Below are 26,767 nucleotides of genomic sequence, written 5' to 3'. Positions count from 1 at the left end.
TAGTTGCATGCAGTATACACATTCTCTTACGTGCAAACACATGAGAGACGTTCCAGCCAGAATGAAATTGCGCTCTTAGTACAGCCAAAAGCAGACCCCGTGAAGCAGAAAAAAAAAAACGCTTCAGAGGAGTCGCGTAGTGTAGCCGCTTGACTTATTGCCATAGGGCCTACCATTTCCGCTTCGCGGCAACACACAACGCCGCGTTTCGCCAGCGGCATGCAACGAAGCGAGGTGAACACGCGTACGCGGAGAGCAGAAAGCGCGGACATGTCTCACAGCTGTGCACCGGGTGGAACTGTGTACGAGTTCCTTCGTTGCCTGCGACGCTCGTCTATCACGCTCGGTCGGCCCACTTTGGCAGTCAGAAACGGAATCTCATTACATGGCGCCAAGAGGCGTTTCGCGACGTGTGCAAGGGTATACACAAAAGGCGACCACACCCACTTGAAGTGAAAGCCACATATAGAAGAAATATCTGACCTCAGTGGGGCTCAGACTATGTTGAGACTGCCACTGTACCCGGAGGCGGATATGCGCTGCATAAGAATCACGTAACAATTATGGAACAGATAAATAAATGAATAAAAAGAAAAGAAAACACGACATACGTCTGTGAACACAGATGTCACAACCACAGGCAAGTAAATGTCTGTAGTCGTGAAGCTAAGTACGACGCACAAGCACAACACTTCTGTGGGGTCGTTGGCCTGGCCAGTTTTCGCTTGCTGGCGTGATATTTTCTAACTTCAGCTGACATTCGTGTCATGACCTGCATGACACGCATCTCATGACAATCAGGTTTTGACCTATCATTTATCTTCGTCATACACTCTTGTCACACTATCGCAATTTCGGTACATGCCAGGACGTAGGCAGCTCTTTCATTACCTACATAACGCACATACCATGACATTCACGCCATGAGCTATCATTTATCTTCGTCATGCACTCTTGTCATACCATGAAAATTTTGGCACATACCAAAACACAGGCGACTGTTTCATGACCTACATAACACGTATGCCACGACATATATATCATGACGCATGTTTTATATTTGTCATACACTTTTGTCATACTATGTCGATTTTGGTACCTACCAAGTTAACGGAACGGCTATAAGAGCATTAAGACGTGGGCGGTTGCTTCATGGCCTAAATGGCATACATGTCATGATATTCATGTCATGACCAATCATTTATGTTTATCATACACTCTTTTCATACTATGCGACTCCTAGTACACATCAAGTTAACTAAACGACCAAGAGAGCAGCAGGACGTAGGAGGCCAGACAGATACTGTCAACGTGGCAAATTTTTGCCAGGAAATGCTTCGCATTTTATAATTTCGTAGTCCTTGGCCACGGAAAACGACGGGCTACTACGACTGTCGACGACCGCACTTACAGGTCGCTCGAAGCCAACCATTCTGCTTCCGCAGGCGTCGGTGACTGGAAGCGGAATGCCGCCACGGGTGCGTGCATCGACAAGTGGCATAGAACGCCTTTATAAAATTTTCGCGGGTGAACGAGTGCGTCGAGATGCTTGACGCGTTTCAATATGGCCACCCCGACAAGCGGAATCGCTGCATTCCGAAGCGATTAGGCGTGTTTGGCGAGTCGTACTGCCTTCTGCATTTAGAATAGATCGCTCTGAAATTGAGGGCGATGAGGGCAAGTCAAGCGTAATAAAGCAATCCCCAAAAACATCTAAATCCAGAAGCAGGAAGATCAGTCAAATCCATTTACTTACCGCCATTCCCATGGTGGCGGAACGATCGCGGCACCGGACTTCACTTTAGTGGTTCGTGCAGGAAATTTTGTGCTCGTCGCAGTGCTGCACAGCGAGCTTTGCCGAGCTTGAATGCCAAGCTTGCGATTGTTCGTTCTGCCGTGTTGAAGCGCAGCCATGCCTCATCATGGCCGCACAGCGAGCGAAGTTTAACATTCGTCGATCTCCGGAACTTTTACCTAGTGATATGCGATCGAAAGAATAATCCCAAATATGAATCACGTGGCTGCAACTTTGCTTCCTCCGCTCGCTGTGCTGTGCGTTGCGGCGCTGCCGTCAACTGTGAAAAACTTCCGCGCACGCCACCTACAGCGTTCACAGCTGGGCGGGCTATAGTGCGAATGCACTGATTTACTGCCACACATTCGTTCTCATTCTTTCTCTGGATTCACCGTGTAGAAGCGTTGACAGTACTGCGTTCACAATTCATGCTATTTCTTAATTTTTTTTTTCAGCACATCACTGCAGCGTGGGGATACAGAGATGCACGAAGTAGGATGTCGATGAAAGTTAGAAAAACAGGAAGTACGTTTAGCAAAGCATGAAGTAACACGAGATCTAACGCTAGGATAAAGAGCACCGAATTACAATCAAGGTTTTCCTAAGCTTTAAGGAAATCTTACAAGAGCTCGGCAGTTTACTACTGACCGCGGAACCGTGTTGCTGTCGCTGATTGCACTAGAGGAGAATGTTTCAAAACGTTTCTACGACCACGAAAGTCATGGATTTTGATAATGTGGTCCTGTGCCTTAGACTAACAAGAAACAAGCAAATGAAGTGGATTTTTTTTTCATCATATGGCTTAGGCCTGTTCAAAGTTGAAGAGGGCGAATATCCACTTATTCCGAATACTAATCAAATACAAATAGCAAGTATCGAACATTGATTAGAAATCAAATGGTAAAATGCAGACACATATTTAGAGCATGCATATTTATTTCGGTAAAATTAGGCGACACGTCTGCACAGACTAGTGAAAAATAGACAGCCAGCTATCAGGGACAGTTGTGATCAGTTTCAGACACAATATCAGTGGGCTTGTCATTAGAAGAACTGAACGAATAGCCGCTCAACTTTTTCGCATCCTGGTTGCAAAGAAGCCTTCCAAAAGAGAGAGGCTGCTGTATGGCTAGCTGCCGAGTAACGCTTAATTAATGGTTGGTGAAAGGATATTATAATTCGTGGAAAAACAAATGTGCACCGTATACACACCAAAAGGCCTGCCACAAGGAAAACTCGCTAGTTGTAGAATAAAAGATAAAGCTTCTATATCATTCCACTTCCTTGAACAGTAATGGACAGACCATAAGGAAAAATAACGGTTTTGCACTTAACTGACGCGATCAAGGGGAATCGAGAGACCCTATTTTTGTTACTCACCACCATAAGACGTCAACAGATTATGAAGAAAAAGAAAGTATAGGGGAAACTATTTATAGTTTTCGATTGCAATTTAGAAGAGATGCATAAAAGAGAAATCAAAGTCGAGAAACAAGAAAAACAATTTAATGAGTGCTGTTAAATAATCCACAAGCACTTCAAAGAAGAAGCAGTAATACCCTGAATTAATTAGGCTCGGGCACTGATTTGTTCTTCATCGCTGAAAGTGATGTGTAAAACTCTCGTATGGTCACTGGGTAACAAAGTACATTCTGTGGTATAGCTCAAACATAAATAACCAAGAAATATGATGTTAAATTTCGTGTCTGACATTATATTTGACGAATTGTAGACCCTTTACTGTGTCAGATCCGGATGTGGGTGGCCAGTTCGTTCCACCATGCCAAAGGGTCTGATCTATGTGTAAACCACAAAACGCTCTTGAATCAACACCGACCTCAATGAACTAATCATGCAACAAGTCAGAAGTTCAAAATGCTCGGACAGTTTGGATGTCAACGAGTACACATCGTTTTTCATAATTATCCGCCGTACTATGACTTAGTATAATGGTATTATTTTTACGTGTGGCAATTATGCGAAATTTGAGCGCAAATGTATACGTGTTTTAACGCGACAGTGTTAAGCGACCCATGAAGCAGAAAATCCGGCGTTGGCGCCGTAGTCGGCTCTGGCGTCACGTGAGCGAAAATTTGGAGGACGCTTACGCTTCCCCTTTAAGAGTCGAACGCGATAGCATTCAAAGATCTCGCTGACTGCTTCTCACGCTTTCCGGCAACTGCACCTTATGTAACCGTAATGTTTACCAGGAAACGCTGGCGGTCAACGCTATGCACGAAGGCGAGCTTTCTGGTCGAAACACGGCCTCTTGCGTGGGCCGCTCTTCTGTTATTGTTTCGCACTTCTAATATTTCAGTCTGCGAAGAGCTAACATAAAGGACATGCTCTGTCACTTTTTTTTATTACATTCGTTTGTGAGCTGTCATTCGCAATATTCCGAGGAATAACTTCCGGAAGAATGTAACATAGGAGCAACTTAAGTGATAGAACTTTAGTGCCATATATTGTATATACAGCACTCCTAAAGGCGGAGCTAAAGCGTTTTCCAAAATTTATTGAGATAGCAATTATATGGATAGCGCAGGCGTAATTATGCCGTCACCATCCGCGTCGCCGTGAGGTTTCGTATAAATTCCAAGGGCGATAATATCGCCGCTGCGCGCAGTATGCTGTATGTGCGAATGAAAGCGTGCGAGGCTGAGCCCGCAATCGCGGCTCAACCTCCGGGCGACCCAGGCGGCCGCGCGCGCCCGGCCGGGCCGCTGTATCTTGAAAGGCATCTGCGACGGGTACGCAGCCCGCGCTGCGCTGTGTTTTCGCGGCTTAGTTGCGTTGATGAGAGCGGCAGCACGAAGGTAAATTCGCTCGCTGCTGCTGCCGCGTTTCCTCACTGCCGCGTTTTGACAGCGAGTTTCCGCAGACATCTAGCGGGAGGTGTTCAAGTTTGCTTGTGCGTACGCGACAGTATGCTTGGTAATCTAGTTAGTATGCTTATGTTTACAAGTTTAGAGGGCGGATAAAAATTACTATCCTTACTTCGTATAGCTGTGCACTAATATGCTATCGCAATCGATGCTTCGCCTCGCGTGCGAAACTGCGACTTTCTTCATGTCGGGATATACTGAGGCAAAGAATATGAGACCGAAATCACCGCACCGGTTAGCAGTGGGCCAGTGCCATCAGCGTTTTCTCAGAGGGAGAGGCTCTATGGCACTGACCTGGGAACGCTGGCATGATGACAGGCATCGGACCCAGCTGTGGAAAAACATGTCGATGAAGACGCGAGCAGTGGCACGAGCGCGAGGTGCAGTATGGGAACACTGGCATGACGAGCGGCATCAGAGCCAGCTGTGGAAGAAGACTACGACGAACGCTCGAGCAGTGGCACGAGGGCGTTCGCGTGGTTACGCCAAGCGACGTCGACGCACCCAGGAATGGGTGCTTAAGCGCTGGGGTCTGTACCTTGCTGCTGGTTGGAGCCGCACGGGTTGCACTATCAATTGTGCTACGCCCACGGCTTTTCCCTCGTACGCATTCTCCGGCATTTATGTACGTGTATATAATCTAATCCGTCGAGTCTTAGCCAGTGCGATGCTTCGGCCGTGAAACCTATGACAAAGCTTGCATTAACGATGCCGTTTATGTATCGCGTACTGATGGTTTGGGATTGTTTTACTTCTGATAGTTTGCGAAACTTGGTTCAACAAACAGAGAAGAGTAGACCGACTTGAACCGTCGGCGTTTGGGAATTTATTGCTTAGCTTCGATTTTAGACAATATCGAATAGTTGATTTTCCAATACAATTTTAACTTTACACCTTAAGTAATCATATTCGGAACTTTGAATATATATATGTACGCTCACCGCTAATTCAAACTATTTCTAATCGAGACAGAAGAGGGCCTTGTTTCACCTATCTTGTTAGTCACGATGAGCAACTTTACTGAAGAAAATGTAGTGGCATTCAGGGTGACATTACCAAGCATCCCATAAAACCGTTATAAGCAGGTTTCAGGGGTGCTTGTTGAAGTCACCCTGGAATCACCCTGAGCTCACACGGCCAAATTTAAATGTGGTTTCTTTCTTCTTGGTTGCAATATGCAATGGTTGCGGTAACTTGAGTACTACAAAAAAAGATGACCAATGAATGGATGTCACAGGTTTTCTTAACCTACACAACGCGCAAAAGATGCAGACGGTAGCGCGTAGGATATCTTACCGTCGAAAACCGATGAAAGAAATGAAGGAGAGCCTTGTGGTGGCCGCAGACCAAACAGCGAAACATACAAGCCTGATCCCATACTTCACGACTGAAACATGCCATCAATATGACGTTTTTATTCATCAAGGATCACTTGCTTAAAACTCGTGCTACTCCAACTTTTCAAACTAGCGAGTCATGGCTTAAACTGTAATTCCTACATCGCTTGCAAAGGTTTGGTAACACTATCTTACTCGGAACATGAGACCGACCCAAAGCAGAACTGACAGGCACTGTCCGCGCGACTACATTAAATGAACAGCTTGAAATCCGCATGACATGACAAACGGTACAAGACAAGTCTTCACAAAGAGAGAGTAAAATGTCTTGAAAGCTGTTTCCGCTACGCGCAGGGTTCGGCTGTAGCGCTGCTCAAGCGCGGCCTCAAAAACCATACCACAGCAATGTTCTCAAGATCAGCAATAGCGAGGATCACATCATATACAGTGCTCTTGTACGCACAAGAAAGCACAAGCAACTGCGAGATTCTGGGGCTCACATCATCACATGGCACCGAGTCTACCGCTGTCACCGGTCACGTGTTTGTCACAAACTGTTGGGCACCGCCTTACATAGTTGCATCTGCTATCAGTCTGTGAAACAATTGTTTTGTCTCTTTCTTGAAGTCATTGATGACGAGGGTGAACAGCGCATAATCCGAGTCGTATTAGAACAGAATATAGCAAAGAAGTAATAGAAATTGAGGGTTACTGCAGCGCACAGGACTTCTCAACCAGGTGCTTTCGGCGCACGTAGCACGGACACTAGGCCCACAAACACGCGCGAAGGGTACACAGACATCATTCGGGAATCCGGGAGCATACTCTTCAGGTTAGGTGAAGCAGGATGCCGCGCTGGGATGAGGCAAGTCGGGTCGTCAGATGATACTGACGTCGGCACTCAGGATGAAAGGTACCGGCCGCAACAATCCTACCTCGCGACCACCGCCACCAGCCACCGAAGCAGAAGCTTTGGCAGCTTCACGGAAAGCGTCCATGCCATGAGGGGCAGCACTGTGAGGAAGCCATCAAAGCACCTGCCGGTGTGGTCGCTGCAAAATAAGAGAGGCGAAATGTGACGCCCATATGAATAATGGCTCAAAACTTTGTTTTAACTTGACCTACCCCTTTCACAAATGATGTTCCGCTTAGAAAGTGACTAACTCTTTAAGAGAAAAACAATTACACAGAGTGTCCAAAGTCATAAATATTATAGCCCGAACCCCTTTACAATCTTTAGCAGTGGGAGACACTGTTACGGCTACCTAACAATCATAAAAAGAGACAACGGTTGTCACTTCGTTCGTAGAAACAGGTCGAAGCACTGTGCATATTGCCAGGCTTTCTGTATTTTAGTTTCGGAAGTAGTGACACTAACACGTATGTCCTTTCTCTTCGCTGTAACAAACAAATCCTCAGGCTCCACCATCGCACCTGGGGGCCTATAATACCCCTGACACACGGGCAAAACTGAAGTCCTTTCCAGTAAACCCCTTTTGGTACTCTGAAGGACCCTTTGCAGAAAAGAGTTGCGCCGATGACACACGGCACCGCACTGAACTTCTTTAGGTAGTTCCTCAAATGAACGCCGCAAGAAAAATAGCGCTGGCTGTTAAAGCCACAAGAGAGAAAACATTCTTAAAAAGCTGCGTATTTAATTACACTTAGCTACTGTAGAACCTAAAAATATTTTTTTTCATTGTTGATGGCTAATAATGCTTATAGTCGTTTATTTTATTCGTGTTTTTGCGTTGTTAGCAGCGATTTAACTTGGTCCAGCAACTACGTGCAGCCGGTGTTTTGCTGTGCGTGCTGCTTATTCTGGTGATGCCCACGTTTCTGTCGTCCTTTTTCACGTCTTTGTCGTCCCTTCCTTTGTGCGCGCAGGCGTAACGCGTTTTATTCAATATTATATTCCAACAACTGTGGTTTCTTGTGGGTATTTCCTGCGGGCGCTGATTGTGCAGTCTCCATCTCGCGACGTGAACACACCACATGCGCGCAGCAAACGACGACGACACTGCCGGAATTCAACATGGCGGCACTAGCGACGTTATGCGAGCGTTTGAGAGTATAGCTAGAGGAAATCTTCACTATTCGACAAATTGTGTTACCGCTAACAATTAAAACATTTTCGCAAGGTAAAACAAATACCTATGGGCACCGCAGTTGTGTGGCAGGTTTCCTTCTATTGACGAGTTGTGCACGCTGTGTGCGAGAGTAACTCCTTTTCCGCTCGAAAAGTAGTTGCGCGATCTCCTTTCCCGAAAAGGAACTTTGCCGTAAAGGAGATACTCCTTTGTCGTGCGTCACTGCACTTGAACGCCTTTCCGGTAGATGTCCCCTTACCTAAAGGACTTTAGAGTGCCCGTGTGTCAGAGGTATAAGATTGCTGAAATCACAACAGCCTCAAAAGATGTGAAAATTAGCCGTAAGTGGAAAGAAGTGGCATGTACTTGTTAATATAACAAGAGAATGCAACATCCGTCGTGGCGGATGTGCGTGCGAAGATAAGAGGTAATGGGAGTCATTTAAAAATCACAGGTAATGGTTATTTTCTTTACCCGTTGTTATCTGACATTGAAACTGGGTCATGTTTCGCCCATTAATTATGATAAAATGTGACATGCATAGAGCTTGTTCGTCAATTCTTTTTACAAGTATGTTGCTGCTTAGCAGAGGTACAAGAGAGCGTAATTTGTGAGACGCTAAGTTGGCCCAGCGAATACAGCATTGTGTTGATGCGCAGAAAATAGCGCGTCCGATTCCCGGCCGATGGCGGGGAAATGCATAAATTCTCGTTTGGGACACTTTGGGGGCGCGTTAACAAATACCACGCTGTCAATAACAATCCAGAGAGGTTCACTATGACGTCTCTCATATTACCTTTGTTGCTTTTGGAGGCAAATCAATCAATCAATATGTATCGTCATTTATGTATCGTAGTAAAAACGTACATCAATCATTCAACTTGTCATCGATGCTTACAGAATGTGCATGATCGTTCCAATTGTCGCTTTGTCAACCTGTTTTCAGTTAAAGCAATCATTCTCACCACCTCGTCACTCTCCCACAGAAAAAAAAAAAAACATCGTATCATTGTAAATCAAAGCATATTTTGCAGCATTTCTATGAAACGACAGGCGAAATTGCTGAGCAGGTAGCTGAGCAGACGGAGCGCGAATGCTATCCGCCCGGCCTTCCTGTCATGGAACACCCGATCTGCGTAACGTGATTATCAAATACGTGACCTGTCTTACTAATATTGCTGCGGCAAATGCAACACTAAATAGCTGGTCTCAAATTCTTCGCATGTATAAAGAAAGGATTCATCTCGTATTATTCTAGTGCTTTCTAATCACCCACTATTTACAGACGGGCCGACCATTTTGAAGACATGGGCCGAGCGCCACTCGAAACACTGACGAAGCGCTGAAGAAATCGCATTGTAATGGAGTCGCCTTGATTACCGACGGCATTATATGCTCTCTGCTTTGACTTTAACATTTCCCCCTCCATTTGAATCACAAGGGCTTTCTTTACCTTCATATGCTATAATCTCCGCGAAGTGTTTACTCATTTTCATACTCACCTGTGGGTTAGACACCGCATGACGCGTCCGTAAACAAGCAAATCCACTTCTACATAGACAAACGCTGACTTCTGCCGTAGGACGTGCGATTCGCAGAAGGTACAGACCGGAATTATCTCGGCCACTCAAATTTGATTGATTCACAGTGTACCCACCTGTCTGGAAGTCCTGTCCTCTGGGAGGAGCACCGACACAGGCCGCGAACGCCGGGCGATGGATCCTGGTCATCAATTTCACACACAGCCCATGAACGGCAGTCTGCAGGAGGTGCTAGCACCGAAGATATCGCTATAGGTGGGGGAAGGGTGCGCGATAGGAAATTGGGGGTGCAAGAAAGAAAGATGATGGAAAAGCGGCTGCATTCGAGACCTGTGATTTCCAATTACACAGCTTCCTGGTGCTTTTTTTTTTTTGTCAGTCCGCACCAGCAGCATGCCAGTCAGACGTCGAATCGATCCAGCGCAGACGCTCCACGAATCCGCGCGCTGGTTGGACCCGACTGTTGAGCTCAGTGACAGCACTTTTTGTTTTTGTCCCTGGCCCGTTCCGGCGCTGCCAGCTGACGGACTACCGGTCGGGCGGAAACTTTCCCCGTTCCAGCTGGCTGACCAAATCATCCGCGGTAGAGCTGCTTTCGTCGGCTAAGGGCGACTTTCGAGAGGCGGCGGCCCACGTCACAAACGCAGCGCTGGGTTTCAGCAAGCTCGACCCCGTGGAAGTCGTCTTGCCTCGCTCTTTAGCAGCGGCCGTGTAGGAACCGATGACGGATGCATCGACTGCGTAGGAAGATGTACATCTTATAACCTGAATTTTACAACAAAGCAAAACAATTGAAATGCACAAACATATGTATTTATGTGGGATTAGAATGTCTACGATCACTTTCGCCACAATTTGTTACATCAAATGAATGAATGAATATTTGATGTTTAATGGCGCAAGGGCCAGATGTGGCCAAAGAGCGCCATGCTAATGATTAATGAGTTCGCAGTGCTTGATGGGTTTTATGGTCTTAATGCGCCGCGGCTGTAAAGGGGCCTAAAAGAGTTGATGCAAATTCCATAAGATGTGCAAGTAATAAAATTATGGGAATGACTATTGGCGTGTACTATGAACATAAAAATGTATTGAGAAAGGATGATGCAATATATAAAATATGTGATTGTCTAGATGTATAATATTGTCTAGAGCACTACTGCCTCACCAGGGCCCTTGAGACACAAGGGCCTAGAGGCATGTGCTATACAGAGAATCTATCCTAGCGATATCCTCTGGAAAGAGGATGCGCTAAGAAATGAATGGGCTTGTAACATGTAGTACAACATCTTTTAAGAAAGCGAGGACTGCTTTGCTATTAAAAAGCGGTTCTTCACCAAGAAACATAGCAGGATGCAGGGAATGAATGAATGTATGTGGTTTAGTGGCGCAAGGGCCAATTTGTTACATCAAGATGAAACTTGTGGGCTCGTTACGAGAAACTGAAACCAACGTCTGGCGTGAAGCACGAGAGAGCTTTTATATCGGCCAATATTGACTTCGTACGAAGTGTGAATTGTGAGGCTAAATACCCCACTTCTTATGGCAGCCTGTAAAATAACAGGTGGTGCAGAGATAACGACTTCCATTTTTCACTTGAATGGATGCAGCCCAGTGAGTTCCTTGGCGTGTTCATCCTCGTCGGAAATTATATGTGTGCAGAGCATTGCTTTCACGGTCAGTGGTAGTAACGCGTCAACGCGCTATCTTTTATTACTGCACATAATGCCAAAGAAAAATGTTTAATCATTGATTTTTATTTCTACCTAAATATGGGACAGCAACTCGGAGGTTAACAATAAGATTTAGATAGAAAGCAAGTAAACGACACGGGGGTTAACCATATATCTCCGGTTGAAGACCCTCTGCTGAAAAATGGAAAGGGTCACGAAAGATGAGAGAACTCGCACGTCGAAGACCTCGGAATTCTAGAACCAATAATGGCATGCGTTAGAACACCATAAATAATGTATTCTAATCATTTTGCTACCGCCACCTTCGGTTTCGATTCACAGACGTTACAGCGACGTGACGTCCTGACGCAGAAGGTGGTCACGTGGGAGCAGAGCATGCCGATGTTTTCGCAATCGCTCCAGCTTGCTCCGTCGCCTCCTACGCTACTACTCGCTATGAGGGCTAATGTACGGGTGATCAATTTTAAGTTTTGTGAAATTTTTAAAAATGCCCTGAGGCAGAAAGCTTAATTCTTTTCCTTGAGCTGGGCTGCGTGAAAATAGCACTCAAGGGTAAATCTATACCCTCGCACGTTAAGGTGGGACACTTCAGACATGCAGTGCGGCCTTTCATTGCAAAACCTTTTCAGTGCCGCAAATGCACGAAACTGGGACACGTGAGCAGCGTCTGCGAAGCCCCACGTTGCAGATAAATGTGGCGCGGCTGTAATGAAGTGTTCAAACTGCGGAGGATAACATGAAGCTTCATCGAAGAAATGCCCACATATTAAGAAGGAAATGGCCATCTTGAAAGAGATGGCGAGAGATTATTCATCTCATCGCGAAGCCGCCGATAAAATCAGGAAGCGACGTTCACGTCGCCGGCGCTCCCCAAGGAAGGCTGTTGCCTCGGCGATGCGCATGCCACTTCCCACACCACCACCTCCTCCTCTATCGCCCAGGCCAGAAAATGTGGACAGGACCGCGAAGAGCAAGTCCACTGAGAAGAGCACATCTACCGAATCTTGGCCGGCCCTACTGAAGCGGCAGCATTCACCAACAGAATCACAGCAAACTTTCGCTGGACAATTCCCGACGTCTACTGTCGCCGATTTGTGCGACCAAGACAGGCAGGTGGCTGATATGCTGCAATCGCTTATTAATACAATGCGCCTTATATTGAACAAGCTGCAAACACCAGCAGCTCAAAGTGCTCTGCAAATACTGGATGCACTAAATCCAGTGCTTGCTAGCATAGTTTAAGCACCATGGCTCGACCAATAGTCCCCCCTTCCGCACTGAAGTTAAAAGTGCGTCGATCTTTCAGTGGAATGCCAGGGGTCTAAAGACCCGTATAGCAGACTTATTTTTGCAAATCGCTTCCCCATACTGGTCATTTGCCAACCAGATACATCAACTCCACTCAGACTGTCCAGTTACGAATCCTTCGTCTCGTCCACATGCAGTTCGAGCACGAAAGTAATCATCTACATCCGCACAGACTCAACATATGTCTCTCACGCGGTAAAGCCTCATGACGACAACCAATATGCCTGCCTGAATGTCCAAAAGAAGAATGTGTCATTTACACTAATTGGAGTCTACATATGCCCAGCGGGTAACTTTGACGGCGAACGACTCACGAAAATATTACAAATGAACAATGACCCCTGGGTAATCAAAGGTGACTTCAACGCGCATCACCAGCTATGGGGAAGCACTAAAATTGACTCCAAGGGCAGGAGTCTTGCCTCATTTGTGGCCGACCATGATTTGTGCTGTGTGAATGACGGCAGCCCTAAATTTCTGCGAGGCACGACCTATAGTAGCTGCTTGGACTTAACTTTGGTGTCACGGCGCTTTGCCTCGAGCGTCCAATTGTTTACGGACATAGAAACACATGGAAGTGACCATATTCCAACATACATAAAGATTAGAGGAGTTGAGAAACGCTCCTCTACTGTTTTGCGTACAGTTGATTGGTCAAAGTTTAAGAAGGATATGGATGACACATGTCGGGAAGGCCTTTCACACATTATCGAAGAAGCAATCGCAGAGGCATTGAAAACATCCATCTGCTCGCTTACATGGTCAGCAAGGCGAACAGACTTGGACATGGAACTGGAGAGGCTGCGTGAGGCACGCCGACAGGCGGAGAGGAGGTATCGGCGCACGAAGTCCGTCTTGGATCTGTGGGCTTCACGACGCATACAAAAGAAAGTCCAGCTTCGCATGGATAAATTGGAAGATAAGTGATGGAAAACTTTCTGTCAGTCGCTTGATCCCCGAAAATCGCTCTCGCACATATGGAGGACGGTTAGAAGTCTTCGCTCATCTCCGCATCAAAGGAAGCCCTTCGCTGCTCTGGCCCTCTACCAACTCCGCTCGGAACTACAAGTGGCTGAAGAGTTCTGTGCACGGGTTGCTGTGTCCGTGGCCATCAATACTGACGCAGCATTAAATGACATCCCTGAGGCACGTGCACCAGAAATGAACGTGCTATTTTCACTCGAAGAGCTCGATGCTGCGTTGGCGACCTGCAGGCGTTCTTCCTCACCAGGACCTGATGGCATCACGTATGCTGCCCTATGCCACCTTGGATGTGACGCACGTGATGAGCTGCTCAACTACTACTATGAGACTTGGCAGAACGGCGCGGTTCCTAAACAATGGAAATCGAGCCGCTTGATCCCCATTCTGAAACCTGGAAAGTCTCCGCTTGAAATCTCATCATATCGTCCGATTGCGCTTTCGAGCTGCATCGGCAAAGTGATGGAAAGAATGATTCTTGTTCGCTTGGAATGGTACCTAGAAGGATTCAACATCAATCCGGACGCCATGACAGGCTTTCGTCGAGGTCGCTCGTCCATGGACAACGTCATTGACATCGTAACCTGGGTCCAAAATCAAAAAAGCCTCAAGCGCCTATCTGGAGCACTTTTTCTACATATAAAAGGAGCATACGACAACGTCTCCCATGAGGCCATACTGAACTCACTTGAGGCAGTTGGAGTTGGCGGCCGGATATATCAATGGATTCGGGACTATTTGACAGAGAGGCGCTTTTTCTTACAGACTGAAGACGGCCCAACTTAAGACCATTACACCTGCAGTGGTGTGCGGCAGGGTGGAGAGTTGAGCCCTATTTTGTTCAACCTTGTCCTGGTAGGACTAGCGGAGAACCTACCACGGACTGTTCATGTCTCAATATACGCCTACGATATTTGCATCTGGGCCTCTGCGGTGACTCGCCCTCAGCTAAGAGCCAGGCTTCAGCGGGCGGCAACCATGACGGCGTCTTATATTTGAGAACAAGGCCTCAGTGTGTCTACTTAAAAGTGCGCACTACTTGATTTTACGCGCAAACAAATATCATTGTATCCTGTTTCAATCAATGGTCAAGCTGTATCCTATGTTAAGACGCATCGCTCTCTGGGCGTCATCATTGACCGTAACCTCTCGTGGAGCCCTCACTGTGTCTATCTGAAGAAGTTAGTCGCCATTGCTCAGGTCTTCAAATTTCTCTGCGGAAAGACTGGGGTACACCAATCCATTATATAATGCAGCTGTATAGGTTATTGTTTCTCGGACTCCTACTTTACAGTCTACCAGTATTGTCAAATGCGCGCAAGACGAACTTTCGCGCATTGGAGAGCATACAAGGTCAAGCCCTACGCACGTGTTTAGGGCTGCCTCGGTGCATCTCAACAGCAGCAACAATTGCCATCTTGGGGGGGGAACATATAATTTAGACACATGTAGCTGTCGACTCTCTCAGAGCGCACATTCGCCATCTGTCAAGGATCCCCGACCATCATTTGGCCTCCCTAGCAGCCGAGATACCTCAAGCGACCTTTTCGCGACTGATTAGCGCTCATCAAGAGTGCATACCGACATCTTTTACACCGGCGGCGAAGCCTTCATCTCCCCTGTGGTGCCTGCAACAGCCTCAAGTGAATTTTGCTATTCCTGGAATTACAAAAAAGTTCAATCATCCAGCGCCGGCTCTGAAACAACTTACGCTCCTACTACTGCACCAGATGTATCATGACCACATTCATATATATATACCGATGGTTCGACCTTACCTACCAGCTCAACTGCCGCATTCATCGTTCCAGCTAAACAGGTTACAGTTAGATTCAAATTGTCACACATGACTACATCTACGTCGGCAGAACTTGCAGCTCTCCATGCCACTATGACATACATCACCGAACAGCCAACAGAGAAGTGGGTCGTATTTTGTGATTCTAAGGCAGCTCTTCGCAGTATAATATCTGCGTTACATCACAGAACTTACGAGCACATGTTATCTGACATCAGGGAAGTGCACCACCAAGCTCTGGAAAGAGGACACCACATTATATTTCAATGGATTTCTGCTCACTGTAGCATCATCGGCAACAACCTAGCAGACAAGGCTGCCCGGTGTGCCCACGAAGATACCAAGACGCGTCCAACACCTTTGGCGAGGTCGGACGCTGCCAGGGCACTTCGCCTACTTGCGGGCAAAAAGTCACAAGATCTCTGGATTTCAAGTGCCTACAATTGCAGATTACGCAAACTGGACCCCACGCTATGGCTACAACTACCACCTAGCCTTTCCCGCGGCGAAACAACTTTGCTGTGCCGGTTGTGGCTCGGAGTAGCGTTCACGAACGCATACTCCTACCGTATGAGAATGGCCGAGAGCCCGATGTGCGACGCCTGTGGGTGCGAGGAAACCATCGAGCACCTATTGTGTACCTGCCCTCGCTACCATGTCCAACGCCTCTCTCTGCGGGCAACTTTACACCGACTGGACTCGAGACCGTTCACCGAGTCAAAGATACTCGGACCGTGGCCACACCCATCACTGGCTCGAAAAGCGATTCGTGCACTAGTGCAGTACTTGAAGTGCACCGGTTTAAGAGACCGTTTATAGTGTCGTTGTGTATGGTGTCCCTCCTACACGTACTCATTGCTTATTCTCTCCCTTTCTTCGTCTTTCTATTCCCCTTTCCCCCACCCCAGTGTAGGGTAGCAAACCGGATGATGTTCTGGTTGACCTCCCTGTCTTTCCTATCCTTGTTTTCTCTCTTCTTCTTGAGCTGGATTATTCTAAGAGGCGGCCATTCTTAGCACAAGACCACAATATAAATAAAGGGAGAAAACAAAGATGTCATACCGTTCGTCTGATCGAAGGTCTTGTGGACTTTCACTGGTGACGAGTCGAAGCCTGCCTGATCCTTTACCTGCATTTGTTGAAGTATGAAACCTGAACAATTCTACTTCCAATACTTATAATGTTGTGTGGCACAGGAAATAGTAAGAAAAACAACTCTCCTCCCCGCCCCCGCTCCACGCCCCACACCAAAGAACAAAAATTTTATTTAATGAAGATAGCTACATTTGACATAACTACTCATCAAAATCAGCCCACAAAAGACTGTCGCTCCTGCGTTTTTACATATCTGTCAACAGGTGATTGTTTTTCGAGTATCGACGGTATCTACAGTGGACACAGTGGTTACAGTGTCTATTTCAATGTTATCTGCAGTATAGTCATGAAAGCTGATACATCATGAGGTGACTGCAATAAAACCTTTGAAATCCTAGAAACATCCGTTCTGAGCTATACAGGGCCAGGTGTCACAAAACGCATTGTGAAAATACGAATCAGCCAATATAATGCATCACCTTGCTCAAAACGATGGGTGCATCTCGATCAGCTAATGGCGTCGTCGGCCGCAGGGAGACGTGTCGGCCAGAATCTAGGCTGTATGTCTCCGTCGTGGCACGAACAGCTACGGGCCTTGATCGTGCTGTTGTCGCTGAAGACCTCTGCCGATGCCGCTGGCCGCGGAGCTGCCAGGTCAGGATATCATCGTCATCGGGAACAAAGTTGGGGATCGTGACGGCTTCGGACTTGGCCATGCCATGCTCCTCAATTAGCGTAGAACCTGCAGGGTAAAACAGGGGCATGAAAAAAAAAAACGAACGTAATCAATCGCATTGCTATTAACTGTTTTCTGTTGTGACGGCGACTTGTTTGAGACCTATAGTTGACTGTTCTTATGAACAGTAATGATAAATATTAACTTTCCAATAATTATTTAAATAATTCTGGCGTTCTACGTGCCAAAACAACGATTTGATTATGGGGCACGCCATAGTGGTTGACTTCGGATTAATTTGGAACACCATGTGATCTTTACCAAGCCCATAATGCACGAGACACGGGCTTTTTTGCATTTCATCCCGTCGAAATGAGGCCGCCTCAGCCAGGATTTGATCCCGCGACCTCATGTTTAGCTGCGCAACACCACAGCCCCTAAGCCACCGCAGAGGATGCAAGACTTAAGGAGTTGGTTATTGAGCTAAGAACATGAACAAATTGATTCTCATATTTCTTTCTGTAAATGTGCAAGAAATATTTTTTGTTGACTGTCAAATTTTGCGCGTAATGTTCTCATTTAAATTTTCAATTGTACGATTCCTTCCTTGTGTTAAATGCAAGCATTAAGGTAAACGTCAGCCGATATCTTTCCCTAAATACTCCAATGTCTGCAATAGTATTCTGTACACTCTTGACCGTGAAAGAAATGCGGAATACAGTACGATCTGCACGAGTGCCCAAGGCCAAAAGTTAACGGTGGAATGAGCCGACATGCATCACTCGCTACTGCAGACAGAACAATGCAAGTAAAGATGCGCTGTGAATGAGTAGGATTCGTTTATGGCATTGCCGGTATAAACTGGAAGAAAGAGTACCACTAAGTGTTAATGATCGGCGTGCGAATCATGTATGTTTCAGCTTATTGCTAGCACCACAACACGCCTGTTAAGTCTCAAAACGACAGGAACATTCCTCGCGTGAGCCAACCCCCCGTCCTTACGCAACCGCCTGGACGATGGCGAGTCAAGCTGGGCCATAGTGGGTCAAGGTGGATCAAGGTGCCAACGGTGATTATTGACGAGCAAGAATAATAGGCTCATATACAGCTGATACCATTTGTGGAAGTGGCAATGATTCCCAAAGCATGACTCCACTAATTGCTACAAGTTGACAATAGCTGATGACGTCTGTGGAAATGCTATGCAATCTTGCTTTTCGATGGCCTGATAGGCTGGAGAATAGGTGTGACAACGTGGGTGAGGTCCAGAGCGAAGTTCGACTCCTCTGACTGGCTGGGACTAATGTCATGTGTACCTTGTCTATAGGGACATGGGGAAGACGATCAGTATAAAAAAAAAATCTCGAGTGAATGTCAGAAAGCTCGCACTAGAATCTGCCTCTTGCTGAAAGTTGTAAACAAACAACTCCTATTTCCTTGCGCCTTCTTCCCGATGTCCTCATCCCTGACAGGGACCCCAAGTCCCGACAGCCACCCCCCCACCCCCCCCCCCCTTAAAAAGTGCTGATGCAGTTGTTTTCTGCTGTATGAAGTGTGCTTCAGAAACGCTAATGCGAAAAACATGGTTTGTTCTTACAGCGAACTTATTCGCAGCTTTGTGTGCACCGAAGGCGACGAAACTTGCGCAGTTTCTTTCTATATCGCTTGAGCTCAACTTTTTTTTTTGTACTACATAAAAGTTCTATTGTTTTGCGTCCGTGCATCGTCTTAAAAGCGGTAACAGATGCGTATCTTGAGCATGAAGTGTAAAGTCAAGCATAAATTTTACAATCTTATGGCTCTTCCTACATTTTAGGCGTACCTTTTATTGAACACGTTTGCTAAAAAACAAAGATTTTTAGTAAAGTGTAAGCGTTGCCCACCGAAAGTGTAACTAATTCGGTAAACAGCTCAATGGGAAATTGAAGTAGTTTAGAAATTGAAGTTCGGCGGTGCTTTCGAAAAGCAGCTAGCGCATAATTCAACTAGTGAAGCTATTTACTTGATCATGCGTGTAGCAACGGCGCCACCTCCGTTTAAATTACGCCGTGGCTACGCCCCTGCGCACGTCGAGCGTAGCGGCGGTAAACAACCCGACAGGAAAGCCACCTGAAGTGCCGTCAGCGCAGAGGTCACGTGAGCCTTTCGAGAAGCACGCTGGCTTTGCAGCAGCCACTTCTGCGCACTTGTATAACTTACTGCGCCGGCATATTGCAAAAAAATATATACTTAATAATCGCATGTATCCTTCAGAAACCAAACTTTCTTACAGGCATCACAAGCTCACGATACTTGTGGTTTCGCGCATTCGTTTATTGCGTTAGGGACGTGCAGAGAGGTCGGCCTAGAGTAACATACCTCAGGCCGACCTCTCTCCATTTCGTATCATTAAACTTTTCCCTCTCTTTTAGCACTTCACGCACTTCTTGGGGACTATCTATGTATCTATCATCTATGCCTCCATCTATGTATGTATCTAACCACTTTTCCACCAATCTGGATGACTGGGTAGTCAGCGTCGGGATGAATGGAACATGAGGCAGCTGTGCTGAGGAAACAGTGTGTGTGCTCGAAGCCAACCATAGCGCGAACTTGGGTCACTTAGCATGTGTACATACGTGCCGCTCTTCAACGACCCTCTTTCACACCGACATGGATAACTGTTGACGTGAGACGTTGATGCCAACTTGGATTACTGGATGTATGTAAGTAAATGTCTGCCGCTTTTCCATCGACGCATTTGATGCCAACATGGGTAACTAGTTATTTGCCACTGGGAATGCGCCGCTGTACAATGACAAATAATACCCGTTAAACTTATCCGATCCTGGGCGGAATCGAAGCAACGTCCCAAGGGTTCCTGAAGGACAGCGACCCGACGCTTTAGCAGGCTTAGGCACAAATGCAGTGGGTATTCGCACACAACTTTCCTTCACTAACTCTTGCTCAGCCAATTTATGTATTCTTTGAACGTTTGCACAAATAGGTTACGCATGTATCGAAAACCTAGCGCCTCATGGAAATGTTGGACAAAATGTTTAAAACGGGACACTTTTTCGCAACGGCCGATTAGCCGGATTTCCACGAGGGGTTATTGCTTGCTAATGTAACTGTCGGCGTGGAAGTCTTTTAACCATGTCGCTGCATTAACCTATGCGACATCAGTGGAAAAAGAAAGATTTTGAACATGTCACCAAGCTATATTTTTTTCAAGTTTGTGGCTACTGCATTTTCGAGACTACGTTGAAAGAAATCCTTCAGATTCCACACACTGTGTGGTAGTTTGTGTAAGCGAAGCTCTCGCATCTATTCCTTCACTATGGCCGACCGAGCGCCGGTGCATCATGCCACTTCACGCGCGAGTGATGTCTTCACTCGGCAGCCGTGTTCTTATGACGTCATCACTTCCACCAAGCAATTGGTGCACGTAACTACCCGTCCTCACGCCTTCCTCCTTTCGATGTAGCCCCTCTGCCTTTCTTCAGCGCCCACAAACTTATCTCCATTATCTGGATTTTACCAACATCACCACTAACCGCCACAAGAAAGAAAGCATAAGGAGGTCGCAACAGTAACTGCCATGGTACAGAAGGGTGCGCTCTTCGGCAAGTCATGTTATTACTGAAAGTGCCAGAACATGCAAGTCTGTCGGATGCCCCTCCATCCCCTAATAGGCTTAGTCCTAAAACGCGTGCACCTTGATATTACAATACTCTGCGCTGCAAAGGCCAAACCAGATGCGCAGGCTAGGAATCGTTTGAAACAGATTTTTTTTTTATATAGAGCTTCTAAAGCTCTTCATTGGCAAATAAGGTGAGTGAACTAGGTCAGCCGATCAGGTAGCACAGGATTGCAAAGTAGCAGTCTGTCCTTTGGGCCCGAGACCTGCGCGTTGTTTAGAAAGAAAGAAAGAAAGAAAGCAAGGAAGAAAGAAAGAAAGAAAGAGGAACTATGCACCGCTATGCGACAGCACAAGCTTATTATAAATAAGCACCATCATTACTTACCTGGAGTCGTCGTCCTCGTTCCATGTGCAAATATTGGGGATGGAGGCGGGCTGATCTGACCCGTCGTGGGGACCGTTTGTTCTTGCTGAGGTTGCACGGACTCGAGTGCCGAAGAAAACATTGCGGGCGTCCTGAAATGCAGACCGCCAAGTGCAAAGAATGTGGTGACAATTTATTGAGAAGTAACAGGCGAGAGTAAAAGCTTGCCAATGTTACGAAATTCACGAGCAATTACGCATAGTAGATGAGAAAAAGCAAGCAGTCAACGTTAAGCTGAGAGGCCGCTGACTTATTTTTCGCCGCCATCAGAAATGTCCCCAGACATGCGGCTGGCAAAGAGGACAGTGCACGCTACAGCATCTTAGAGACAGAGACGATGAGATAAAAAATAGGTAACGAGAGGGTATGTTCGTGTGGCTACCTTAACACTTCAGGAAACAGAAAGGGGAAAGATAAATTAGAAAAATAATGGATAATCAGGGTTGTGCTAGGAGATACGTCGTAGCCTGCTTTGCTGAGTTCTGCAAAAGTTCTCTGCGAAATTGAATTTATGCGCAGAGGGAATGGCACCATGTATAACTGCAACCTTATTCTTTCGTATATATTTTGCGCACATGCAACTAACGCTTGCTTCATTAAAGTACTTACCAGACAGCGCTCGTCATGTGTTTGTTATTATTTGTTCACGTTAGTCCTTGCGTTTAAGGTGCCGTCGATAAATATATCTTCCAGTTCCTCTTAACTCCTCTTATTTTTTATTTAGGAAGCGGCCTTTCATTGTTTGCCAAGATGCTGTGACTTGTCTAACAATTGTTTACGGCCTTTTTCGGTATATCACTGCGCTGCTTGCCTCTTTGCGTATTGACGTTGTGTTTGTTTGATCAGTAGGCAAAAAACTATTAGCCGCAACTTTTCGACCTCCATATGATTGCATGGAGCACCAATGTCTACACACAAACGCCACGTGCTATGTATGTGGAATAAGTATTTCTACGACACCACAGCAATGCGAATAGCTCTGTGTTCGAAGCAAAAACCACTCATACAAGCCAATAAATTTATTTATTGCAAGTACACGTCTATATATCAAGCAGGAAATTGGCAGGCTATTGTTTTTTCCATATTAGCAAATTTATGAACAATATTTTTTTTTAAGAATACGTCCTGTAAAAACAGAAACGCAGGGTTTCTTCGCTCTATAGTTACTATGGACTGCTTTGGCAGCATCGTACTTCCTCTAGGAGATCCACTTTATGATCAACTGCTTCACCTTGGCTCGAACGTGTTTCGCTCAAGGTCCATGGCCAGCTGCGCCAGCCTGTGCACGAACGCCTGAAGCCACCGGCGCTCCTGGATGTCCTTGGCTCTCCCGAGCATGTGCCTCGCTTCGTTCAAAAGGGAGGACGTCCTCCGAGCGAAGAGCATCGAATAGCCTCGCCACTCGTCTTTCGGCACGGCAGCGTCCTCCTGCAGAGAGCAAGAAGACGCAAGTACAGCAAAAGGGTCCCGCAGAGACACATTTGAATGACGCGGAAAACGCGGGACTCCCAAGACGACGAGTAAAACGAGAACAAGGTGAAAACAGGAGCCAGCGTTTCGACAGGTGGACTCATCTTCTTCAGGGCCTTCAAGGTCGCCTTGAAGAAGACAAGTCCACTTGTAGGAACGTTGGCTCCTGCTTTCAACTTGTTCTCGTTTTGCTCAACGTCTTGAATTTCCATCTCCCGCCTTCTCCGTGTTTTCACGGGACTCCCAGGAAAGATTTGCTGCTAAAACAGCACATTTATGTTAGCATGGCATAAAAAAAGCAAGAACACAGTAAGAAGTAACAAGCGCGTATGTTATGGAACTACCCGCAATGAAAAACAGTACTAAATCGGGGCGAGAACTGTCGCCATGACTAAGGGAAATATCCTGGCCGAAATATCACCTACTGAGACATCCCTCGTCTGACGACTGTTAGCCACATCCTGTCACCCCGTTCCTGAGTATATCTGTCGTGCTCGGAAAACTGCGGACTTGTCGCACAGTAACACCAAGATACCATTCACGAAACAATGAAGGTGCATTATGTGTCTACACCACCAAAGCTTTCTCAACACAGTCATATAAACAATCATTTAGAGCACGAAGAAATTATAACGCGCATGCATGTGTTTGCTAAGTGCTTGATAACCATTCCTCAAAATCAGCTGCTGTTCAGGCACAATTCTCTAGCACATTACCTCAAGGGAGTAAGGAATTTTGAATTTACCATGGTACTCGCCAGGAAGCGCTTTCGCGCCGGGAAGTTATTTTCAGTCGTGAAAGAAGGGACCGCAGGAACCACATACCTTTATACACACAAAATGCAACTGCCAACTGATTTAAAGACGAGAAGGACATGCACACTACACAGCGCGATTTCCCAAGCACGTGTGGGAATATATATGCATGTATTGTAGCATTACACCTCTCTTCAGTGCCGCTAACGATAAGTGTACTTCTGTATATAGTACGGGTGGTTGGCCCCTGCCTAACGGATGGTACTTCCGTGAACTCGCACGCTGTTTTATCACCCACGTTTTCCAATAATGTTCACACGCGAAAACCGCGACTGATCTGAGCGACCCCAGCAGTGCGAGGTAAAAGTTCACGGCGTCTAACGTTGTCTAGATGCAGCTTTTGGATATTGGATACTGTCAAGTGACCGAATTTTGCGACAAATATAATCAGAAAATTTTCAGTGATTGCTAACCCAGAATCGCGGTTGTGGCTCATACAGCACTCTGTACGAAGTGGTGCTTGTAGTACTCACCATATCCATGTCCTTCAAGCTTCTTGTGTAGTCTGCAAACAGTAAGAAAAAAGATGTCTACTTTAAACAATGCAGGTAGTAGATTGGAGATGAAAAACGAGAAAGCTATACGCGAATAATACTTTTCTGCTGGTTTCAAAATGAACGTGCATAGGGCGTATTTACTAATTTATCCTCCAGTTTCATATTAGGTTGAACTTAGAGTTAATGTCATCAAAATCGGTCCTAAATGAAATACGATTCTAAGTCCTCGTGCTTTAAAACAAGAGTTCGTTTGATTTTCTTTCTTTTCGGTGGTTAAAGGGGGGCCGGCGTAAATCTTTTATGCAGCAAGACGCAGATTAAGATAGCTCTTGTGCAGGGTGAAGCGTTTCCCTAACTGAATGTCTTCCGCCGCTTTCCTAAACCCACAGAGATCTCTTAAGGCGACTCTCTAGCACGAAATCTTGTCGACCCGAAAGCAGCGAAATCCCTTTCACGCATTCACAATCACGTTTCATGGCGCTTGAGTGAACTTCCAGTTATTTCGCAACTGTGAAGTTTGCTTGGCCCGCAAGGAGCTCCCCAACCTTATAGTTGCTTTCTTTAATATCAAGAAGGAATTATAAGCAAAAGCGCAAAGATGTATTGTCCTGCTGTACCGTCATGGTTTTGCTTCTTTCTTAGCACCACCATTGCTCGTGAGGAGCTTCCTGGAACGCGGAAACTTTCCGCTCCGATAGCACTGAAGCAGTGCTCGCGTTTCATGAAGAAAGAGGAGCGAAAAGTTCTTTTTTTCAGAACATGAGTGAACTTACACTTTATATAGATATCGGTAAAAGACACGCGCATTATAAATGGAAGGCGTCGTCTTTGTTCGTGTGCGGCGTTGCAAGAAACTGGAACAAGAAAATTGCTGGATAGTGAAACAAGCACACGAACTTTTACTTCTAAAGCTGCACGCTGTGTTTCCTGGCACGGTAAGATTATAAGAAGAATAAGTGTAAACAGACACAAAAGAGCTCGGATGAGGTTTAGTGTAACGCCTTTCGCCTTGCACGGAAACTCTCAGAGGCAGCTTCAAGGAGCTCCCAACGCTTGAAGTTAAACAAAAAATATCAAGAACGAAACCCGGTTGCTATGCAAGGATGTGTTTTGTGTGCAATTGAGAGGTGGTTATCTGTGGCACTATGTTGCACTAAGTGTTAGGAGTGCCACTCCCCTAACCACCGTGTCTTGCCAGACCGCGTGGGCGAAACGGTTCTCTGAACATTAATTCCTCAAGGGCAAGTTCGGAACCGCCGTGCTGCGTCTGCAACCACCTCTGGTTTCAGACGAAAAGTCTCAGACGTCAACGTTTTCGTCGCCAACCCGAGGCCCGGCATGCCAACGACAGCATATAATAATGCTAGCTGTCACAAAGGAAGAATGCGACAATGCCCCGCTTCCCATTGGAACAACAGAAGGGTGGCACTGTGGCCCACAAAAATAGTTACACAGTGAAAAAAATCGCGCTTAGTTCCTAAAGAATGCTAAACGCCTTAAAACCAAATTGCAGTTCTAGTGCGACAGCAGCGGGCAGAGTGAATATCCTTTAAGAAGCCCGTCTTGAGCGCGTAAACTTCAGGCGTGCGCGCGTGGCAGCCGAATGAGTCTGAGCAAGCTGCGTCCAGGCCATGACGTCACAGGCGAGAGGGCGCCGCAGAAGTTTTAGCAGCAACTTCTCACCGCTAAAACCGTGAGCTCCTGGGAAATACTGTATAGACCACTTCCATGGCGATCCCGTGGGCGCCACCATGTTTGATCACGTGGTGGCACGTTCATTAGTTGCATCATTCATCGCCATTGCATCCAAGTTTGCAATGCATGTGCAGGATGCTCCCACTGCAGCTTCGCAAACGTTTGTTTCGGCGGATATAGCATACGGCGACTGGGTGGACGATACGAAGCTTAGGCCACACTTTCAAAGGACAATGTAAGCGCTTTCTGAGATCATATAACGTATTGTCCAATCGGTGCTAGCAACGTATATAGTGCTCGTATTCGAAGCGGGGTTAGAAATATATTCCAAGCTGTCCAAACTTGACGCTTCTGAATTAAATTAAGCTGAGTGTCTTTGTTCATCTTCCTTTATTTGTCAATCACTTTCAAGCAGCTGCTTGTCATATGTTTCTCAATCAGTAACGCATTTCGGTGCGGTCACTATCTGATTGTTTATTTTCTGCCTAATCGCTCGCGGAAGTGTTCAGTTGCGGTAAGTTTGCTCTTGCCGCGCGCAAGGCTTGGAACGTAGGTGTTCCGTACTTTGTAATAGTTGGCAGTAAAGACGTAGCGCCACTATTCACGTGCTTACTCTGTGGACTGTCACAAAACGTCCAACTTCGATCTTCGTGCACTCTTCGTGCACTTCTTCCCCCATACTTCTGCGCACTGATTCAGGAGTGCACCCACTCACCTATTTTTGATGTGTGGGTGATAGATCGGGCGTAAGTTTGAGTGTGAGTTGCGGTAGATATATGTAGATAACGCGCGAGATACTTGCTATGCCAGGAAGCATGTATCTCGTCACTGTGTAACGAGCGGTATTCAACCGAAGCGACCTTGCGAGGTTGAAGTCGTTTCTTTAGAGGTCAGCGATACAATGTTGACACATGCGTTAATTTTTTTTTAAATGCACGAGGAAAGCCGTGCATCGCGAACGGCCGGCAACACAGGCAGAACTTGTGTAGGAGCGGTTCACAAACTTGCGCGCACAGATTCATTCCACGGCTTAATAAGCCAGTCACT

General features: G+C 46.4%; 1 protein-coding gene across 1 annotated transcript in view; it reads right to left on the bottom strand.

The window, feature by feature from the left end:
* Positions 1–3,279: 3,279 nt before the first annotated feature.
* The window catches only part of LOC126530858 (uncharacterized), a 102,139-nt gene continuing 78,651 nt past the window's right edge, over positions 3,280–26,767 (bottom strand). Inside the window, exons 2-8 of the mRNA XM_050178161.3 lie at positions 24,002–24,033; positions 22,475–22,671; positions 21,205–21,335; positions 17,001–17,263; positions 16,489–16,555; positions 9,765–10,385; positions 3,280–7,069 (exon numbers count right to left, since the gene is read on the bottom strand). Coding sequence (XP_050034118.2) covers positions 10,177–10,385; positions 16,489–16,555; positions 17,001–17,263; positions 21,205–21,335; positions 22,475–22,671; positions 24,002–24,033 — 899 coding nt within the window. The 3' untranslated portion in view covers positions 3,280–7,069; positions 9,765–10,176. The remainder of the gene's footprint in view (positions 7,070–9,764; positions 10,386–16,488; positions 16,556–17,000; positions 17,264–21,204; positions 21,336–22,474; positions 22,672–24,001; positions 24,034–26,767) is intronic.

Source organism: Dermacentor andersoni, chromosome 5, assembly GCF_023375885.2.
Source record: "Dermacentor andersoni chromosome 5, qqDerAnde1_hic_scaffold, whole genome shotgun sequence".
NCBI lineage: Eukaryota > Metazoa > Arthropoda > Arachnida > Ixodida > Ixodidae > Dermacentor > Dermacentor andersoni.
Note: the sequence above shows the minus strand (reverse complement) of the source record. Positions and strands in the feature narration are given on the sequence as shown.